The sequence below is a fragment of the Manacus vitellinus genome, unplaced genomic scaffold, assembly GCF_001715985.3.
Source record: "Manacus vitellinus isolate BGI_N305 unplaced genomic scaffold, ASM171598v3 scaffold_31_pilon, whole genome shotgun sequence".
NCBI lineage: Eukaryota > Metazoa > Chordata > Aves > Passeriformes > Pipridae > Manacus > Manacus vitellinus.
The window spans coordinates 3,024,670-3,045,472 of NW_021940379.1; the positions used below are offsets into that span (position 1 = coordinate 3,024,670).

The window sequence follows — 20,803 nt, forward strand, 5'->3', positions numbered from 1 at the left end:
TGTCAAGACACCTTTGGACTGCTCAAAGGTGAATCATTTTACACATTACCAAACAAGACAGCACCACAAATGAACATTTAAAAATGCCATTTATAAAAACAGAAATTTATTGTAAATTAAAAAAAAAAAAACAAACCAAACCAAACTGAGGTTAAGTTTCTTGATAAAAATTATTCACACAGCATTCGTGTTGTGATTTTTTATTTTATTTTTTTTTGAAATGAAACCATTGTACATTGTACAAACCATAACTACCGATGGAATAAATAAGTGAAAAATTATACTGCTGTACAACACACACACACACAAATCATAAGATGGAAAACGATTAGGTATTGAAGAAAACAAAATTCTTTACACCTTCTAACAGGCCCTTAGATATAAAGAACATTCCAAAACATGACAATGTTTATGTATGAAGATAGCCACCCAAAACCGATATTTTATACTGCCTTGTTGATTTATTTTTTTTTTTGTTGTTTTGTAAGTGCCAGCACTTTTTGGAATGTTTTAACAACTACTTTCCCAAGCATAAAAATTCCAAGGAATAGTTCTGCTATAAAATGTTTGGCTGAGTAAATCGCTTATCTGGAAGGCCTTCCCACGTGTTCCACAAACTCAGCTAAGTTACTTGCTTGCTTCTAGTTTCTTTATTTTTTTTCCTTTTTTTTTTTTTTCTTTTTTAGTTTTTTATTTATTTATCTGTAACTGAAGCTCCAACATTCAGCATTGTAGCAAGGAAGCACTTCTTGATATTTGCACTATTTCTAAAACATCAGCTGTATGAGAACTTTCAGTCATCTTGAAGAAAATTACATCTCTCCTCCTGCTCCACCTCTCAATGCTTTCAGTAAACCCTTTTACAGTGAGTTCATAAAACAAGTTTCGGGTAGAGATAGGTCCAAGCCAAAACCAGCTGGATTTAGATCTCATTTCAAACCTCAGGTGGATTTGAATTCCATATTCTGGTTTGGTCCCATCTGTACTTTCTGGCATTAAAATGTGTTTAATCACATCCGTTGGCCCATAAATGTTATCAGGCACTTCAAAAAAAGACTAATAACAGTCTTATACACTATTTTGGATTTCTTCATACCAGATAATGTCAAAGTCTCTTCCCTTAGAGACTGACAATAACAGGTCTAAGGAACCCAAATCTATCTGCTTGTTCAGTTGTCTGTTGTCACTAGAATCTCTGGTTAAAATAAAAGATCTGAATGTATTCTCTGTAAGCTGTAAATAAAGGATTCCTACCTCAGAAATAAAGCCTCTAGGGAAGATGGTTATGATGCCTTGTCTTGTAAGCCACAGAACAATGAACAGTTCTGAGCAGAAGCCACAGGAGAGAAAAGGAAGTTTATAATTAAACCTGTTGATGTCAATAATGCCAATAAATGCTTCTATCTAATGAAAAATTTGAGGTATTTTTAGTGCTATTTATATATTTTATTTCTTCCTAAAGTACAGGAATTAGTTCCTAAATGAAAAGTCTATTTACTCCCTTGGAAACGTCTACAAAATGAAAATTAAAAACTTGCTGCGATGCACCTGAAGAGAGGGATTAGTAAACACGACTAGTTGTCAAAGGTGGCATCAGATTTGTTTTGTTTTAGCATTAAAAACAACAAAAAGTTAGTAAATCAAAAATATTTTAAAAGTTTGAATCTTTCTAGATTTGCCCATTTAATATATCAATAGAACTTCTCACAAAATATCACTTAAATCTGAATGTAATATACATACAAATCAATCATCATGGACCAGTTATCCACATTTTAGGCATACACACAATTCAAGAGAGAATTCTACCGTTTCATTGCATATATTGTGCAAATTCAGTTTTTGGCTCCTCATTTCCTTATTTTCAGGATGTTAATGGACTTCATGATCAGACCAGAAATCCCAAAAGCTTATTAGGGAGCACGCTGTTTTCATGAATGATTTGCAATCCGATTTTATTCAGTTAAAATCCAAAAAAGTTTTATTTCAACATAAAGGAAAAGTTCTGAAACTGAGTGTCATAGGTTACGTGGAGTTCAGTCCTACAAGCATCTTACGGAAGGTCAGTATTGGCTCCCCACTCCTCCCTCCCCCTGTTCCCTCCCCCCAATTCCTCATTGCTTTTCCTAAGAAAGTGGTAATTGCAAATGTAATGCAGTAGTCTAAGTGCAAGCCATTTTCACTATTGGAGAATCCCAACCTAAACAAGCTTCATGAAGAGCTAATCATGAAAATGTATCGACTGGAAGCAATTTCTCCTTTTCACCTAAAAAAGTATTTACAGTTCTCAGCTTACAAACTACACTTACAAACCATTTCCAGAGCTGTGAGATCATAGTTTAAATTACAAGTTCCATCTCCCACACCAAGTGAGGACAGAGTCAGGGCCTGATCCAGCAGTATGTACATATGGATGGATGTGTGTGTGTGCATGGAAGTGGGAAACGAGCGGTTCCACCGACACCGGGGGTTTATTCCCTGGAAGTTCAAAGCCCACTGGAAGACCAGACCCTTGTGACCTGATGCAGATGGTTCTGCTCGCCACGAATTTGAAGGGAGTTGCACCTACCTCGTGCCTTTCCATCAAGTTTAGCATAAGCACACTTTAGTTGGGAGAGAAGGAACATTTCTAACTGATGTGGGGACTATGGAGACAACAAGGCTTATTTATAAGACTTGCTGAAAGAGAAAAGGAAACCCCCAATACAGTATTTTCCTGGAACACAGAAGTAAACATCTCATAATGAAACAGTACAATGAAATCCAGTTCAGTGAAAACATGATATCAAAAAAGACCAATTGAAAATAAACTGACTGCATCAATCCCTTTGATCCTATTTATGTACATAGTGGAACTTTTCTGTAAAGTTGTACCCAGTACAGAGATCTGGACCTAATACGTAAGTATTTTAAGTGTCTGTGTTATAGTATATATTCAGATCTGGACTATAAATGGTAAACAGATCATGTTAACTTCTGATGAAGTTAAGTATTTAGAAGACCAAATTTACAGTTGCGAATGCCATGCATTCAATAAAAGATCTCCACTACAGCTGCTAAAATAAAACATCAAGCTCCTTTTTCTCCTTGGACTCCAAGAGTGAAAATGGCTTCCTGATCTATAGTTGTTTAAAAATTTAAGCACCAGGGATTTAAAACTTAAAAACGAAACAAAAAACCCCAAACAAACAACAAAAAAAGAAAAAATAAAAAGAAAAAAAAAAGAAAAAAAAAGCCTTACTACATGGCATTATACAAACATAGGCCACTTTGCAAAGGAGACAGTTGCAAAACAACTTTTAAAAGTTAGCACTGTTTTCAGAACACAAGGCACAAAACAAAAGCAGACATCACGCCAGAACAATGAACTTCACATGAAAGCTAATACCTGACCTGTACCATCCTTAAATATCTTACAATGTTAAATAGAGAAATGAAAAAAAAATACAGCAGCAACATAATTGTAATTTTGACTTTAGAAACAGTGCGTAGACCCCTCCTGAGTTGTTTACTCCAACCATTTCAGAGACAGTAACTTAAAAGTTCTCAATGTTTGTTTCACAGGAAAAAGTTTTCAGTGTCTGAGAAGTTAAACCTTTGTTAGGCTTTCTTGGATTTTTGCTTGGTAACTTGAAAAGTTAGGAGTTCTGTCCTCATCCAAGAGAAGATGCTTAAGTAAGGTTGTTCTATAATTAAGCCCACTGATGTACCTTACATAAAATCTGACCAGAAAAATCTATAGTCTAAATCTCTTCAACATTTTGTTGGGAAGCCTCTACTTTCATCTTTTTAGAAGGTGGCACTCCTTCAGAGTCCTTAATGAGGGGGAAAAGAAAAACAGCCACGTTATCATTGCACTGAAGTTGAGGCACCGTAAACATCAAACAAACAGCACCAAAATGTCACGTGTGACAGCCAAAGCATCCCTGGATGCCAGAACAACATTCCCAAGTGCATCTGCTTCCTGAAATCACTCCTCTACTTACTTCTTACCTCGACATCTTTACACTTGTTGTCGTCTACAAAGGGCAAAATTTTAGTTCCGGGCTAAAAACCACAGTGAATATTCCAGGGAACAGCAGGGTCACCCTGCCCCAAGCACACGGGGATTTCCTCCTGCTGTAGCCAGAGCAACCTCTACAGTTCAGAACAGGCAGGCTGGGGAAGTGCCAGGTGTGCACTGGAACAAAGCACTGACCCACAGGAAAACCAGTGGACAGAGCAGTGCTCCCTGAGGATCTGGAGTTGTCCTGCCCTGAGAAGGGCACACCTAAAAGGATAATTTCTTTCTCCCACCTGCCCAGAATTTTTCAGTGTATCAGCGAATAAATATCCAAACATCTCATCCACTGAATCTATAAAAATTAACTTTCCTAACTGCCTGTGCATTCACCTTTGTAGAAGGCATTTTACCTCTGAATGGTCCTCAAAGGGGCCTGCTCAGTAGGTTTGGTCCAAGCAATTTATTAATGCAAAATTTTATTCCATTACAAAACACAGGCTGGTTTTTAATAACCAAAAAGTCAAACAGACCAATCTGGTCTTACTGTTCCAATTATGTGAAATTCAAGTAGCCAGTCACCTTTGGAAATTATTCTAAATATACGACTGGCCTCCTTACTTTTTTTTTAGTAAAAAAAGAGTTTTTCCAAAATCCAAGTAATTGAGCTTCTGCACTTTAAGTTACCTGAGAGTTTTTAGATGCCTCTGTAATTATATCATTTTCTCCAGAGGACTGAATTTCTGCTTTCTCTGAACTATTCATGGAATTTTCCATTGAAGACTGTGAATTCTGTTCATCAGAGGTATCTGAAATTTCAAGAAACAATTTTAAGCAAACAAATGAAAGCATTCAGCAGGAGCTTTTAGGATGGCTTCCCATCAGCAGCATCCCAAGCATTTCACCCACGTGTAATGGTTAATGATAACATACATAACTGTGTGAATACCATGAATTAAGCTCCAAGTGCAGGATCACAACGTGGCTGCTGGCAGAGCTTCTCCTTCCCAGTGCCGGCAGCAGAACCCTGGGATCCGACCCTAGAGGGAGCCAGGCTCCCACACACCCTCACCCGGCAGTGTCAGGGCCAGCAGCAAACAAGTCTCAACACAAACTGACTGCAAACAAACTTCCTCCAAAGCAGAAGGAAAAGGCTGCTACAGAAAGGGCTGAACTGTGATAACTAACAGGTCTAAAACTGTGTGGCTAGGGAGAGAATAAAATCACCTGGATCAAAATTCAGCCATATATTTAAAATCCACTTTTTTTGCTGGATACTACTTTTAAGATAGAATTTAGAAATTCAGCTAACTAGCTTAACCATTAAGGTTGTAGAATGTTTAATTTTGGTGCACAGCTGTGGAGAAGTCTCCCAGCCTGTTCCTGTTTTCAATTTTCATTGGGATTTTTTGTTGTTGGGTTTTGTTTTGTTTTGGGGTTTTTTGGTTTTGTTTAGTTGTTTTTTTAAACCCTTCTCTCTCTCAAAACATGACTTACAGAGGACTCAAGGCTAAAGCATCCATTCACTCGAGAGAGGCCAGGGGCACTTTAAATGTCTTCACAGGTTAAAGATCCCTGGAAGTTTAACAAAGTGTGTCCAGAAGCAGAGAACCAACAAAAAAACTCAAACCAAACAAAAAACTTCACTATTCAAACCCTTCTGACTGTAAAAGGTCAGTTATAGTTCTTCCAGTATCCACTTCAGGAACAGTTTAAGGACCCCATTCTTTCCTTCAACTCATTTAAAAATCCTTTTTGACTTAAATTCTCAGAAGTGTGTGTGAAGTTTTATGAAGCGATCCCTCCATAGATCCCTGACCCAAGAAACTTGAATTTATTCCAGATGAAGAGCAATGCAAGATCAAAACAATTCTGGACATCTTTGGTTAACAAAGATGACATAACCAGTGAGTAATGGATATTTTTGTGACACACTGTATAAAAAGCATCACAAGCACTTCTGAGTTCAAGCAATGCCCATGATGAGCACCTCAAAGATCACACTCAGCAAACTCGGTCAGAATCCTCTTCCTGTCCATGTCTCACCAGAAAAGCATCTCCATGCTGATAGAGAAACAAGTCCCAAGGGTCAAAAGGAATTTCAATTTGAATTTTTGCAGTGTCTGTCTCAGCAGACACTGAGCTGAGGAGCTCTGCCACGTGCCCATCTCCCCACCACAGACTCCTCATGGCCACTGTTCTCTTCCAGGTGCTCCCAACAATACACTCGGGCTGCTGCTGACCTTTGGGCAAGGGGACCTTGTATTTTAAACAGCCAAGTCCCAATGCCTGTTCACACAGCAAACTGTTTTCAGTGCACCTGTTTGGTTTAAGAAGTCCTCCTCAGGCATTTCTGCCCACCCAAACTGTCCCCTGACTTAAAAGAACCTTCCTGATTTCAGTGGAGCAACGTGAGATAGAGGTGCAAGGTCCTTAACCCTGTCCAGTTGAATAATGTCACAATTCCAGGGCTCTGATTGATCCCTTTGGTAGATAAATGTTTACTAAACTGTATAACACAGCACATAACCAATAGAAAAAACCCCACATTAACAACAGGTATTTTTTACCATTATATCTCCCTTTCATTTTACAGTAACTGACTCTGGAGCTAATCCAGAGGACTGGGTGTGATTTTCCCTGAACCTAAATTTAGCCAGGGGAGCTTTGTAACGACTTCACATCACCAGGTTCAGGCAGTGTTACTCCTGGGAGTAAACCCTTACCATTTAACGTGGCCAAATATGCAAGCTGAGATTTTCTTTGAAGGAAATGGTGCTCTGATTTATTTCAATTTGCTGACAGTTCTGTTGTCAAATTTTAGCCCCAGTTAACAATGACAATATTTAACATACTTCACCACCGGTGTTACTGAGATAAAGGCTCTAAATTTAAATTGGTGAAGAACTAAATCAGGAGGGCATAATTTAATTGCTTTGCTATGGGAAGAATTCTGCAACCAAATCATTAGAATGGTGTTAAGGACATCTTTTATCTGTTATAATAGGACGAAGGAAGTTATCTTTCCACGAATATAAACACAGAGCACTTTTCAATTACCTAAAATACCATTTAAAGAGTGAGGTTCAGAACAATCTCTTAACCCACATGTATTTTTAATCTGTGCACAACGGCAGTACAATCTTGTAATGCTTTCAGAAAATTAGGACAGAATTCAGAGCTCACTTCCGAATAACTAATTAGCAGGGTTAAGAAAAAAGAAAGCTTACATTATAGTTTAGACAATTTTAAAAAATAATTTCAAATTATCTCACCTCTATTTCACTTTCTTACTAGATAACAAACACTCACAGACCCACACAAAGTAATACCCTCCAGGGTTTGTGTGATTACATGGTAGCCGCCATTTCAAAGATGAAGAATTCTTTCACTTATAAATTATTTCTTCTTTCAAGGCTGAGATTATGACAACAATAAACCAAGTATTTTGTCTCTCTCTGAAAAGACCCTGAATGGCAATGTGACCTTTCCAGTTGTATGAAGGATCATCAGGAAGTCAGAGACATTGTGGCCCATTTTCACATAAATGCTGAGAATTCAGCAACCGTCTCTTTCAAAATGTTATTTTTTTCAGTTCTCAAAGTGGATAAGCAAATAAATGACACACTAAAGGATAACATTTTTTTGTTTGGCTTTGAAGGTGGCCTTCCCAGCTTACCTTCTGAGCCAGGCTGCTCCTTTGCCTCTGCCTGAGTTTCGTCAGACTTGACTTCAGTGCCGTCTGCTTGTGTTGCCAAGTTCTGCTCTGGTGCTGGACTTGAATTACTACTGTTTTCTTGTTTTATTGGAGAAGCATCAGCTATTGAACTCTGGTTGCTATTGTCATCTGTTAACAAAAGAGTGAAAACCAAGGAAGTTTAATGTGACAAGACACAGAGCAAACCTTAATTCCTCCATATTTTTCCTGTGTTATTCCCTGGTAACACATGATATAATTTAGCTCATTAGGGATCAAGTCCAAGCATTCAGACTAACACTACATCTAACTTTTTTCCACACCAGCCTAAGGAGTTTTCTAGCAGTTACTAAAAATCAGAAAACTTCAAAAAACAGGTTCGAACTAATTTTATACATCAAACCCAAGAGTGTTTTACTCAGCTCTCATCCAAAAGAACCCAGAATTTTGCAGTATGAATAAACCAGATCAACTGAACTGACAGTCTCATTAAGGGCTAATCAAGTGTTCACACTTCAGATTTACAAATAGCCATCACTCCATTGTTCAGATGAGCAGATGTTTTTTGAAATGTGTCCTGAAGGTCAAAAAAAACCCAGCCCAAAACCCCTCAAAAAACCCCCATCAAGATAAAACGTAACATCCAGTCCCAATATCAATAGTTTCTAAGTGATAATTGTCCAGGAAATTCCCAAGCCCTCAAAGACCTGGATCACAGTAAGTTTCTGCAGCACAGATATTGTCTCTGTAGTCAGAGATCAGATTAAGTTTATCATGGAATTGTACAGTCTGCCTTAAAAACATAAATTATATATGATAAAAAAGCAAGTAGTATATTCACCTTGTGGATGAGAGCAACAAGACTTATGACCTGACCAAGGCAAAAAGCCAAGAAGTTTGAAACAGATGAAAAATTAATGCAGATCTGTGAAAATCCTGCTCAATCCTTTAATTGCAAGACCATACTTGCTGTGAAAACTGCAAAAACCAACCAGGAGGCAACAGAAATGCAAATAAAACTGAAATGAAAAATTTACAACCCACTAAAGAGTGATCCCCTCTTATCAGCTCAAATAGTGCTGCTTTCTCAGCCATAATTGTTATCCAAACAGCCAAAAGGTAAAAACTTGAAACAGAGCTGAGCTGTGCAAACTCCTCTGTAATAAACACCAGGTTAACACTCAACAGTCACACTTTAAAAAAAAAAAAAATAAAATAAAGTTGACCTAATAGTGCCTGACTGGCAAGCCAAAAAATATTTCCTTAAGCACTTAATTTCATCAGGCTGAAGAAGAAGGAAGACAACACAGAACCACAGCTTGCCTTCTTGGCTCTTGCAGAATTCTTTTGACCTTAATCAGTTAGAGAGTTAATAAGTACAAAACCTGCACTAATTGTAGGAGGTACCACTGAGGCTTTGGGGATTTTTTGGTTCTTCAAGCAGCAAACTCCACAGAGTTACTACTTCACCTCAGTGTAGTATTTTGAAAAGTAGATATTTCTAATTTTCTGTTTTGCTTCACTAACAGTTCCCCCCCCACTCATAGCCCAAATAAAAATGTGGTTTAAACAACTGTTAGTACATCCACAGGAGAGAAGTCCAAGGTACCAAATAAGCATCTGATGCTGTTTTCACTTTGACTCCATCACACTGCCCACACATAGGAGCAAGGCTGGATCTGATGTTGTTGGCTTACACCTGCAGAGCAGTGCAGGGGGGGAATTGGGGCTGCCCTTCTCCCACTCACCGTGCATGTCCATCATCCCTGGGGAGGAGCTGTTCTCTGGGGTGGTCACTTCAGAGCCACATTTTTCATCTTTGCCTTTTTTCTTATTCTTATTTTTCTGAAAAACAAAAGGCATCACACACAAATGAGATACCACCACCACAAAGAGAAATCCGTGTTGCAGTATAAACCCCTCATCACTCATTACTTCCATAAGCACCTCTTAATTTCAAGTGAGAAATAAAGCCAGTGTGATAATAACTGCCATTATCAATAATGCATTAGTCCCAATAACTGCAGGGCTGTTTTCCCATTTGCATTCTTCTTGACACAGAACACTAGGATTTATGGGAAATTCTAACAACAGCACTAAACATGATCTTAAAGCTCTTTTCCGACCTGAACAATTTTGTGATTCTGTTCTTCATCTTCAAACTGCACCATTTCTGTAAAAAGTACAGAAGTTCTCAGAAACCCTCCTGGTTCTCCACACAGGAATCTGAGGCACAGTGATTAAAGGGTTTGCTGCAACAGACTCTGAGAACTTGGCAGGTGCTGCTGCCAACTCTGTACTCAGCCCTAAGAGCTACAGAAGCAAGGTCAAAGGAATCTCTGCTACACCAGGAACAGGGAATAATATTCCTGATCAGAGGCAGGGCTGAGATCCACCAAAACACCCTATTTCTGAGCTCCCAGCTCTGCTCTGTGTAGTTTATGTGTATGAACACACCACTACCTAACCCAGCACATTGTCCCTTTCCTATCAGGAAGCTTCAAGAGCACACCAAGACACTGTGCACCACAGGAATGACAAAGATCATGAATTTTACACTCAAGAAACAGCTTTTTACCTCCTTCTCAAAGACCAACACTGCAGAGGTCTCCTCCTTCCCTACAACCGATGCTGTTTCTTCATTCTAACTAAAAGATGGATTAAGAAAAATCAGACTGGCCTAAAACAAAGAGCACAAGCACGACAGCCCTGCGTGGGCACCTGGTCCCAACCTGCTCAGGACTGACCCCAGCACAGACCAGAAGCACTAAAACAAAGGCAGAGCCCGTGGATCCATCACGTGGGAACCCTGAGCCTGCCGAGGGATGCAGCATTTCCAATGAGGAGGTGACGTAACCAGTCTCCCAGGAGAAGGAGCAGCTGCACTGCTTTTGGAGGATCCTGCTGCCTGCTGAGGACACAATGGGAAGCCTGACTCCAGGAAGAACACTCTCAACCCATCCTTTTGGACAGAGAGCGTCTTCCAACAGGGGAAGGAACTAAAACACAATCAAATATTGTCTAAGACTGCAGAAGAAATTCAACAAGTGATATCTGGGAAAGACTTTTGTCTTTATTTTAAACGTATTATTTAGGTTATTTTTAAACTGTATTTTTTCTTCAGAGAAGCCAGATTTTACTCCCTAATATACAAAACAGAGGTGAGAGTACATGGACTTCTTTACCTTTGCAAAATGAAAGTTCAGAGAGGTCATAATATCTCTCAGGTTTGGTTTTGTTATTTTTTTTAAAGGCAATAAAGACACTTTTGCCACAAAAGAAATATTGAAAATGACAGCAAGCAATTTAAGCTGCAAAGTGTTTTACAAAGGTTTAACCATCAAAGTGTTGAGGCTCTAGAACAGCCTTCCAGACCCAATAGGAGGAAAAGAGCCCAGCTAACTGTAGTTCAAAGAAATGTCAAAGTGTCTTAGGAACAGCACATGAGGGGGGAAGAAATCTAATCTCTGTTCACTAAAATCAAAGACAACTTCCATTTGAAACAGGAAAGGTCCCATCTTCCTACTCTAGTGAAAAGCAAATACACTGTCTGCTCCTTCACAGTGGATGAAATTGGATATAAAGGAATGTCCACAAAATTAAATAGCCAAAATTATCCCTGCTTGGTATTTATTTGTAAAATACATGCACTTGTTTTATTTGTGAGAACTTCCAGAGCAAGAAGACAGAAACCTTGTGACATCAATGCTGCAACAACTGCAGCATGAAAAGAGTGTGACTGTAGGACACCAAAGTAACTGGTCTTGAACAAGTGTCCCAATTTCAGCAAATCTGGAGTCTCAACCTACAGATGATGGCTCAGAAAACACAATTAAACTGCACAGAGACCATTATATAAACCCATTCTTCATAACAGGGAATTTGACTTCAGGTATCAGTGACCTTGAAAATTCATACAGAAGCTCACTTAGAAATTCTATTTCCAAGTCCCACAGCACCCATCCTGCAGGAACACCTTCACTGCAGGAAAATGATTTTCAGAAGCCATGAACCTAAATATCCTAAATCTTGCACTCTCTCTCACATAGATAGCACACTTCCCCCCCTCCCATGTATTATAAATAAAAAAATCAAGACCTAACATTTGACAACTAGAAACAATGAAGAGATTTCTGTAAAGAAGGTTTCCCAGTTCCTAAGGGGTTACTTCACAGAGATGCTGCTCAAGCACTGGAAGAACCCAAGAGGTTTCCCACAACTTTGACAGTCACTGATATATGTGGGACAACCAAAGGCAGACAGACAACAGAAAGAAACAAAGTAAAAGCACGTGAAGCCCAAGGAAGGAGTACCAAACTTGGCATATATATTCTGCTGCATCATTATTTTACTATGATATCATTGATTAGTTTTCTATTACAATATTTCAACTTTAAAAAAAGCAGTGTTTTGAAAATCAATTTGTAAGTCCCACTCACTTCGATTTTTACAGCAATTTTTATGCCACATGAACAGTGCACAGTAAGAACACAAACATGATGCATACACAGAACATTTATGAAAACACACATTGCAATAGAAGTGTTTGTGCTGTATTACTTGGGCTGGACATCTTAATACAAGCCATCTCAGTTCCACAGGGATTTCCTGCCCTCACATCAGTGTTTTGCACCTATTTTTGAGCAAAACAGAGAATACTCTGCCCAGTTCCAAACCAGCTACTTTCCTCTGAAACATCAAGTAGAAGGAGGGAAAATGGTCAATGTCTGAACTTTCCCTCCCCACTTCCCAGTTGTTATATTAGAGAAAGGTTTAAAAAATCAATTTCAAGCTGAATATTCCACAGTTATCTGAGAACTGATCCCAGCTGACTCCAGGAAGACTCACCCACTGACCCATCAACATCACTTTCCGTAGAGATCAACATCTCCCTGGAGCGTGCAAGACCCACACCAGCCTTAGCTTAAGGCTCTGAGAAGACCAAGAATATTTCTTTGGATTTTCCCTAAACACAAGGAAAAAGCAGAGACTGCAGGATATACTTACATCATCGACCTTGGGCTCTGTTACTGGGACCCATTTGTAAATCCTTAGGGATGTGTCGCCAACTGTCACCCACTTCTTCTCCCTAGAAAATTACAATGCAGGAGAAGTTAAACTTCGAATTCAGAAGACAGTGATCTCCTATTGTAAGTTGTCAAGGATTTAAACAGGCTATTAAGTAGGATGATCTCTATTACATCGTCTTTAGCACTGCATTGTGCAAATTGTTCTTTTCATTTCACAAAGTTGTTAAGAGCACTGCTACCCTCCAGATTTCTCAGGGCTGTTACCTGACTGGGTGAGTAACTGCAGTAGCAGTAATAAGATCTGGATTAAAGGTACAGTTAAGAAGAACAGCAATTGAAAATGCAGATTTAATGCCTACAATTTTCACTTCAGTTTCTAGAGAGCAGAAGAGGGTTTAGACAGACCAGTGTGTTTTGATTGTCATGAAGCTGTTTAATGGCATCAGAAATCTAGATGCATTTTGACCATCTGAGGTTTATTTTGGGGCAGAAATTTGCTGCTGGCAATTTAACATTCACTCCACACCCCTGACAGACAGCTCTGCAATTCCAGCCGTAGGAACAACAGCCTCTTTGGAAGCAACGTGTGCCGTGATGCAGAATCCAGACTCTGGAGAGCCCAGCTCTCTGGAAAAGCAAGGCTGAGGCTACCAGAGAGGGAAAAGCATAACCTGGAGCACTGTGCAGGCCCTGCCAGCCGTGAATGGGGACACTGACAAATTGGGAAGGAAATGTGGCTGGAGGGCGGCACCACCTCAGGGGGGCACAGCGGAGAGCGAAGGGATGCTCAGCGCCTGGGTGAGGGATGAATTCCCTGAGCTCTCTCCATCAGGATATTAAAAGAAGGTCCACAATGCCAGAGAAATTTCATCCCGTGCCTGTGATCAGTTTTCAGGTCACAGATTCCCACTGCTGGTTCCTGGGTTTGTAAAGCAGCTCTGCAAATGGATCGATTAGAAGTTAACAACAAAGAGCGATTCCATTAAATATTCAGGAACATCTGAAATTAATTTGGCATGAGATCTGAAGCATTATTTTTTTTCCAAAAAACACATTTAAATAATAGATTTGGGATCCAGTTATAGGTTAAAAAGATTTAAAAATGTTTTTTGCAGGATGGGAGAAGCTGGGTGTGACTCCAAATGTGTGATAGCTTCATTTTTAGAGAGGACCTCCAAAATCAAAAGCAGCCACAAACATCCTCCTATTTGTTTTAGCTACTAAAGCCAATCTTTTATTTTCCCTTTAGAAGAGACATTTTCCTGTTTAATTAAAAAAACCCCCTAAACTATATATGACTATTTGATACATTTTGGATCTGTCTATAAGGAGATTTTAACTTAAGTCCAAAACTATTTGAGATTTATTTCTTTCCCACTGCTCTTCCTGGAGTACAATTTCCCCTCATTGTGTTGGGATACAACCATTCGGGTACACTAGGTGGCTAAAGTATGTCAAAATCCAATTTCACTCTAATTTGGAGCTCTACATGCGATAAAAATGACAGTGGAGATGAGGGCATGTCAATAATGAGAACATACTTAATTGTGAAGTGATGATCATGACATAATTTGGGGTTTTTTTAAGGATACAAGACAAACTAGGTTTATCTCTACTTAGGAAAACCTTTGAAATTATGGAAATAAAACCAGCTGGAGTTTTGTTTTGGGTGTGGGGAGAGGTGAATAAATGCTATTAAAAAATCAAGATTTTAGTCTTTTCCTACAGCAAAATATTACTTAGAGATGCTGCACTGGAAAACCAAAAGTTCAAGATACCTGTTAGCATCTCAAAGCAGCCTCACACAGCATCTTCACTGGACAGACTGTAGAACACAGGAGGAAACCTATATTAGTAACTTTTTCCTTCTAGTATTAAAGTTAGCCCTGACATTTTAATTCTTTTGAGCTTCTTAAGTACCACTTTAAGTTTTGATAACCCTCAGCTACAGGGATTTTTTTTTAACTGAATTCAATACACAGTAATTCAGACAACAATGGGAAGAAGGATATTTTGTGATGGAAGTACACCGACATCCCAGTCCTGCAAACACTCATGGCTGAAAAGAAAACCCCACATCACACTGCTATTATGCAAATATTTTACATGTGTGAGCATTTACAGTATTGAAGGTTTAAGACCACGAAAGTATCAGTAGGAAAAAAAGAAGATAACCTCCTCTAAAACGTAATAAAATCATTTGCAGCACAAACACAAATTTGTTAACAAAGAAACGCAATGACTTTGAGACACTCGAGATCAGCAGGGTAAAATAACTTCAAGATTAAAGATGTTTATTGCAAATTAAGCTTAGAATATTATGTGTAATACTTACTGCCTTTGCATTTCACAACCAAACCCAAAATCCAAACAAGCAAACAAACACCCCAAACCCAGTTCTACTCTGACCACTCTTTTTAATCTTTCCTGCATTGACACCATCCCAACCTGCTGGTCAGGGACTTTCCTTCTCATTCCCTGAGAACTGACAATTTACTGATGCTGCCCCATGGCAGGAAGTTTGGGAAATGCTGCACAAACTCAAAATACACTCCCTGACCCAGCACTGGAGTGGAAATGAGGAATTCCTGAGCTCCTGTGCCCAGCCTCTTGTGAGACCTGAAGTAGTTTCTCCCCATTTTCCTGTCTGTTGCACCCACTCATCCCGAGATCCTGAGCAGAATTCCACCCCATCACCTATTCCACCTTTGGTAAGTGATCACTAGGCAAAATATGTTATCACACTACCCTCTGTTATTCCTACAGGTTGGTCTCTATATTGACTGGTGGACTGGAAAAGGTGCCTAATGGAAATCCATCAACCTGACAGTTTATCAGGCTAAAAATGTGGCAACAATCAGCTTTACTTGTCCACTTCTAGCTGATAAACCCCGCAGCTTTACAAAAAAATAATAATTTTGCCTGTTTTAATACCTCTCCTGTTCCTCCATGAATGAATCAGGAGTAACAACAGAAAGTGGCAAAACTTTAAATATCCACAAAAATACTTTTTTCTTTTAATTTTCCACACCGAAAAGTATCTTCAATATTTTAGTCATAGTAAATTCAGAAACTAACCAACCCAACAGAAACAAACCCTTACATCTATCTGAAATTGTGTTAAAGCATTTTTAAATTCTGAACTGTATCTGCACAGCATTTAAAGGACAGCCAAGGGTACATAGGGTAAGCACTAGTATCAACACTTCTTCAGTGCTTATGCCTGAGGCATACTAATATCCCAGAACTTACATCATTATATACTCAATTCCCCACTCTAAAGAGCCCAAGACTCTTAAATATATTTATATTTTGTTTAATAACACTAGAGCTCCACAGATGAGTATCAGATTCCACGTATAAAAGTAATATACGGGTGAGCAAAGACAACAGTGTACGTTACACTTATACAGAAAGTGTCAAGGCAGCTTCTGCAGCAGCACTGAGTGCCAGAAACATTTGATGGCACAGACACAGAAAGCCTTTGCTGCCAATATATCACTCAAGGAAAGGCTTTCCCGCTTGTTTGGCCTTTTCCTGTGGCTCTCATCCATCACAGTGATCTGCGTTTACACACGGATTTGCTCCCACATACCCCATCTTCTGCTGGTGATCACGAAGTGACGTCATAATGCTGAATTTATCACATCACACTCACTTGCATTGCAACAGAGTTTGGTGAAAATCACAGAATTATGACCTCCCTGTGGGATCAAGCAAAGGAGAGAGGGGAATGGGAAAGAAAATGCCATTATTATACACAAAAAGTGCTGTGAGATGCACAACAACTGACTCTCTGAGGCGCAGGCTTGCCTTCCCGAGCACACCCACTGCTGTGGGGATGTCTGCCTAGTGACTAACGGGAAGGAGCCCCAGACACACGTGGTGTTTATACTGACCAGGCTGCAAACACAGTAAAAAGCCATGCAGCATGACTGGACAAGGACAGGTGGTTACAGACACCTTCCCTCTGAGTTTCCCTAAATACGGCACATTTTGAGAGCCCCCTGTACCTTACACAGGCCAGCACGTTTTAAAGCAAGCCCTGCTTGGTTCCACGTGGCCAGGAGCACCTTTCTAGCAGTGGAGAGAACCATTTACACATGCCAAAACTCTACCTTTAACCTCAGCTTCCACTGAAGTCAGAGAGCACATCCTGGCCCAGAGAGAAATAATCAAAGACAGAAAAAAAAGTATCACAATTCAAGCATCGTAACAGAGTGTTTGGGCCACTACAAAACTTCAGTACATTCCCACACATACACTGGGTATTCTTACTTCAACTGCCACTACTTGAACTGAAATCTTAGCAGGAAACCCAAAAGAGCCAACGCAGCCAGGTTGAAGCAGGGTGGTGATCCAGGAGTAGCAAACAGTCTTTTTCCAAAGACATCATGTTAACAAGTTCTATGTCATAACTCCATTTCAGAGCAAAAGCCTATTTTAAGGAAGCATGAGCAGCAAAACCTGCAGAAGCTCAATCTCTGAGCATTACATACCACACAAAAACATTTTAGCGAGTCTGAATGGAGACAGTGAACAGAAAAGCTACAGCAGCATTGCCCAGAAATTCTAAGTAGCCACAGCCAGCAATCCCAACCATTGGCACCAGGTAACACAGCCAGTGGGGACTTTTCTCCTCAACTTTCTCCAAGTACTTTCTTTCATCAGTTGTCCAGGTTCACCTCTTCTTCCTAAGGTGCTACCACTACCCCCAGGTTAGGGCTTTGATGGGTCAGAGAAAGGTCAAAGGATTCTGCAAAGAATTCAAAGACAAGGCAGTGAGCTTTCCTCATTCCTACCAGGTATTCCAGACCTCAATCCTCACGTCTGCACAGCTGTCCAAAGGTCCAGCAGCGCTGCATACCCATGAAAATTATTTCACTGCCTTCCAAGACATCCTACCACTTATGCCTCCTGCCCGTTACTTGTCTTTCAGTAAATGTCTGTATTTTCCTGCATTTAATAAATCCGACTTGGATAAAATCCAAGAATGTTTCCAGTATTTTTCTATTGCTGGCTGAGGGCACAGTAGTTTTTGCCCCTCTCATCTTGAGAGCCCACTTAGAATTTACAAGTACTCATCAACCTTTAAAACAAAAACCAGCCCTGTACCTTTCACAATCCAGTGAGAAAAATTAATCTCAGAATTTTTTAAGACAGACTTGAAGAAAAATTATAAGTACTGTTAAAAAACCCCAAACTATTCTCTTACTGTGGAAATTTAACTTTTCTGCCACACAAATACAACGTAACCACGAATTCCCTAAGCCACGTGCTCTGTGTTTTCCCAAACAGATGCTCATTCACGAGAGTGGTTTAAACAAAGGAGATAAGGTTACAGTAATCTCAAGATAAAAACGTAACAACTTCACTGTTTACTACTAAGTTCCACTAATAACCAGAAGTGCCACGTGCTGCAGATGGATATGAAAAGAAGGGACCTGCATCCAAGGGCTTGCTGTCCAAGAACACTAATTTCCTAAGGAACGAAGTCTGTTCTGGTGGAAGCTGCTTCCCAGCAGGCACGTTCACAGACGTGGCAGCACAGGGATTCAGTAATACCACACAGCAAGGTGCTGCACACCTTCCCAGGTGGATAAAGCTCTGGATAAAGCCCCTGTCTGCTCAGACGAGTTCACAGCCCCGCCTGCCCCCCTGCTCATCCCTGGCACGCAGCACTGCGAGCACGCAAGTCGCACAAAACTCTGTCCTAGGAAATGTTGGGTGCAAGGTATTTTAATTTTCAGTGGCTGCATTTCCACAGAAGAGCTGTGGATGGCAACAAATTGCTTCTATTATGCAAATGAAACTGCACACTTGGAAATTGCCGATGTGGCTCTTCTGAAGATGCAGGAATTGCCAGTGTGGAAAGTTCAATTTAACAAGCCAAGTCTTCTCAAAGCACTGAAACCACAAAACACAGAATCTCTCTTGCTAATTTCCCACTGTACTTGACTGCAGGTGTAGAGGGAGAATCATGGAATTCACCTTCAAATTATGATTCCTTTAAAAATAAGGAAATTGGTTTATGTAAATACTTGTGGGGCGCACACACAAAAAGCCATATCAATACTTCTGACAATAACCAACAGAAACATTGCATGATTCCACACAGGAACCCTTTAAAGCAAGTTGTCTCTCACGAGGGTTAACATGTAGAAAAACCTATTTATACCGTAAGATTTCTGTTTCACAGAGAGAGCCATAGCAACTGACATGATGGTAGAGAGCCCTTGCCAAGAAAAAATAAATAAACGAGGTATTTTGTTGAATGGCCAAGCTGCTGTCTGCATTGCCCTCTGAATTCTGCAAACTAGGATTCAAAGGGAGCGTGCTGTGCTCATGAATGAAATACCTACAGACAAAACAGTCCCACACACCCAACCACGCTCCTGTTGGAACAAAAGTCCTGTCACACCGCTGGACATTGTTCTGACCCTCCAAAGCTGGCCCAGCCGTCAGCAAACTGCACTTAAAACACCACCCGAGTAGAAGAGAGTTCCTGAAAGCACCCGGGCTGTTCTGGCTCCCCACACAATGGCTGGATTCTTTGAAATCCACATCTCGTGCCCGGCGTTATTGGACACACGTCCCGATTCTTTGTCTGGCTCACGCCAACGGGCCCGTTCCCGTGCTCAAGGCCATTTAAAGCTCAAACAATCCATTTCACCCCAATAACGAACACATTCAATTCTGTATTTCCCCCTCTTCTTTTAACGCAAACAAAGCGTGAGCCGAGGATTGCAATAGAAGCGTCCCCTGATTTCACCAGGTACAAACCAGCTGAGTGATGCAGATCAACACTAACCCAAGGGGTTTCCCCGTGGATTCCGTATGTTTACAGAAAGTATTTTAAGGTACACACGCACAAAAACTACCGAACAGTCACAACTTGCTGGAAGAGGGATTCACTCTTGAGTCACACTGGCACTGCTCTTTATCCCATCCCAGGTCCCCGCACCGACCGTGCACAACACGGCAGCGACCGCTTCGCTGTATTGTCTCAACACCTCGTGAGGGTTTTTCTAACAAAAGCCGAAAAAAAAAGAGACAAAAGCGGGAAAAGGCCAAAACACGCCGAAGGCCTAACAAAAAGGACTTATTCGGTCGGGGTATAACCTTTCATTACACGATTTAAGGGGGGTTCCAGGGGCAGTTTCGCGCTCTCTCCCGGAGCGCCGGTGGGAGACGATCGCGCTCGGCTTTGCTGCGCTTTTACGCGCAAACCTCGGGAACTTGAGAGGTAAAATAAATAAACAAACAGGCAGCGACAAAAAAAGAAAATAAACTCTCGGGAGCTTTACGGGGGTATTTTTAACATGTTTTGTGGGGCTTTTTTTCTTCCCAGAACACTTCTTGGAGCGCTCTTTCCCCCCGGCGCGGGCGGCGGGGCAGCCCCGGGCCCGCTCCCCGGGCCCTTTGTCGGGGCAGGCGGCGGGAGGTGCCGGGCCCGACTCTCCGCCCGCCCGTGGCCGTGGCGCCCGGCCCGGGACACCGCGGGGTGTGCGATGGGCCGGGGGTGCGGGGGGCGGCGGGGGGCGGCGGGGGAGGGGGTTCGGCCGCACAATGGAGCCGCCTCTCGCCCTCACACGCGCCGCCGCCGCCGCCGCGCCGTTCATGTGACTCGCGAAGGAGCGAAATGGCTGCTGGGTGCCGCCGGCTCCCCGCCCCCGCGGCCGCCGCCGAGCCCCGGCCCGCGCGGGGCCGGCGCGGGGCGCGGGGAGGCGCGGGGGGACGCGGGCGCGGGGGTCCCGGCGCGGCGCGGCCCCCGCTCACTCATTTGCGCACTTTCTCGATGGCCGCCATCACCCGCTTGATATCATCCTTCGCCCGGCTCCGGGTCTCGGCCCGCACCGACCGGCCCGACATGCTGCTGGGGGAGGGGGGGGGGCGGCGGCTCGGCGGGGAACGCGGCGCTCGGCGCGGCCGGCGGCTGCGGTGCGTGTGTCGGGGCGCCCGCCGCACAATGCCGGCGCTGCCGCGGGGCTCGGCGCGGCTGCGCTCGGCGGCTCCGCTCGGCTCCGCCGCCGCCTGCCCGGCGGGGCCGCGCACCCGCGCACGCGCGGCGCCGAC

The 20,803-nt window shown here is 41.7% G+C and overlaps 1 protein-coding gene across 1 annotated transcript; it reads right to left on the reverse strand.

Annotated features, from left to right (window-relative positions):
- Nucleotides 1-459: 459 nt before the first annotated feature.
- On the reverse strand, nucleotides 460-20,609 carry BCL7A (BAF chromatin remodeling complex subunit BCL7A). The gene is made up of 6 exons (XM_029961138.1): nucleotides 20,509-20,609; nucleotides 12,705-12,787; nucleotides 9,446-9,542; nucleotides 7,680-7,847; nucleotides 4,688-4,809; nucleotides 460-3,815 (listed from the first exon to the last, which is right to left on the reverse strand). Exons 1-6 carry the CDS (start codon nucleotides 20,597-20,599, stop codon nucleotides 3,744-3,746), a joined length of 633 nt encoding a protein of 210 aa, XP_029816998.1. The 5' UTR covers nucleotides 20,600-20,609; the 3' UTR covers nucleotides 460-3,743.
- Nucleotides 20,610-20,803: the final 194 nt, after the last annotated feature.

What these genes read in the sequence shown, in the direction of transcription:
- BCL7A (XM_029961138.1), bottom strand. Translation starts at nt 20,599, where the DNA reads ATGTCGGGCCGGTCGGTGCGGGCCGAGACCCGGAGCCGGGCGAAGGAT. An exon ending in CATCGAGAAAGTGCGCAAAT is followed by an intron (nt 12,788 to 20,508) that starts GAGTGAGCGGGG and finishes TGTAATTTTCTA; the next exon opens with GGGAGAAGAAGTGGGTGACA. An exon ending in CAGAGCCCAAGGTCGATGAT is followed by an intron (nt 9,543 to 12,704) that starts GTAAGTATATCC and finishes TTTGTTTTTCAG; the next exon opens with AAAAATAAGAATAAGAAAAA.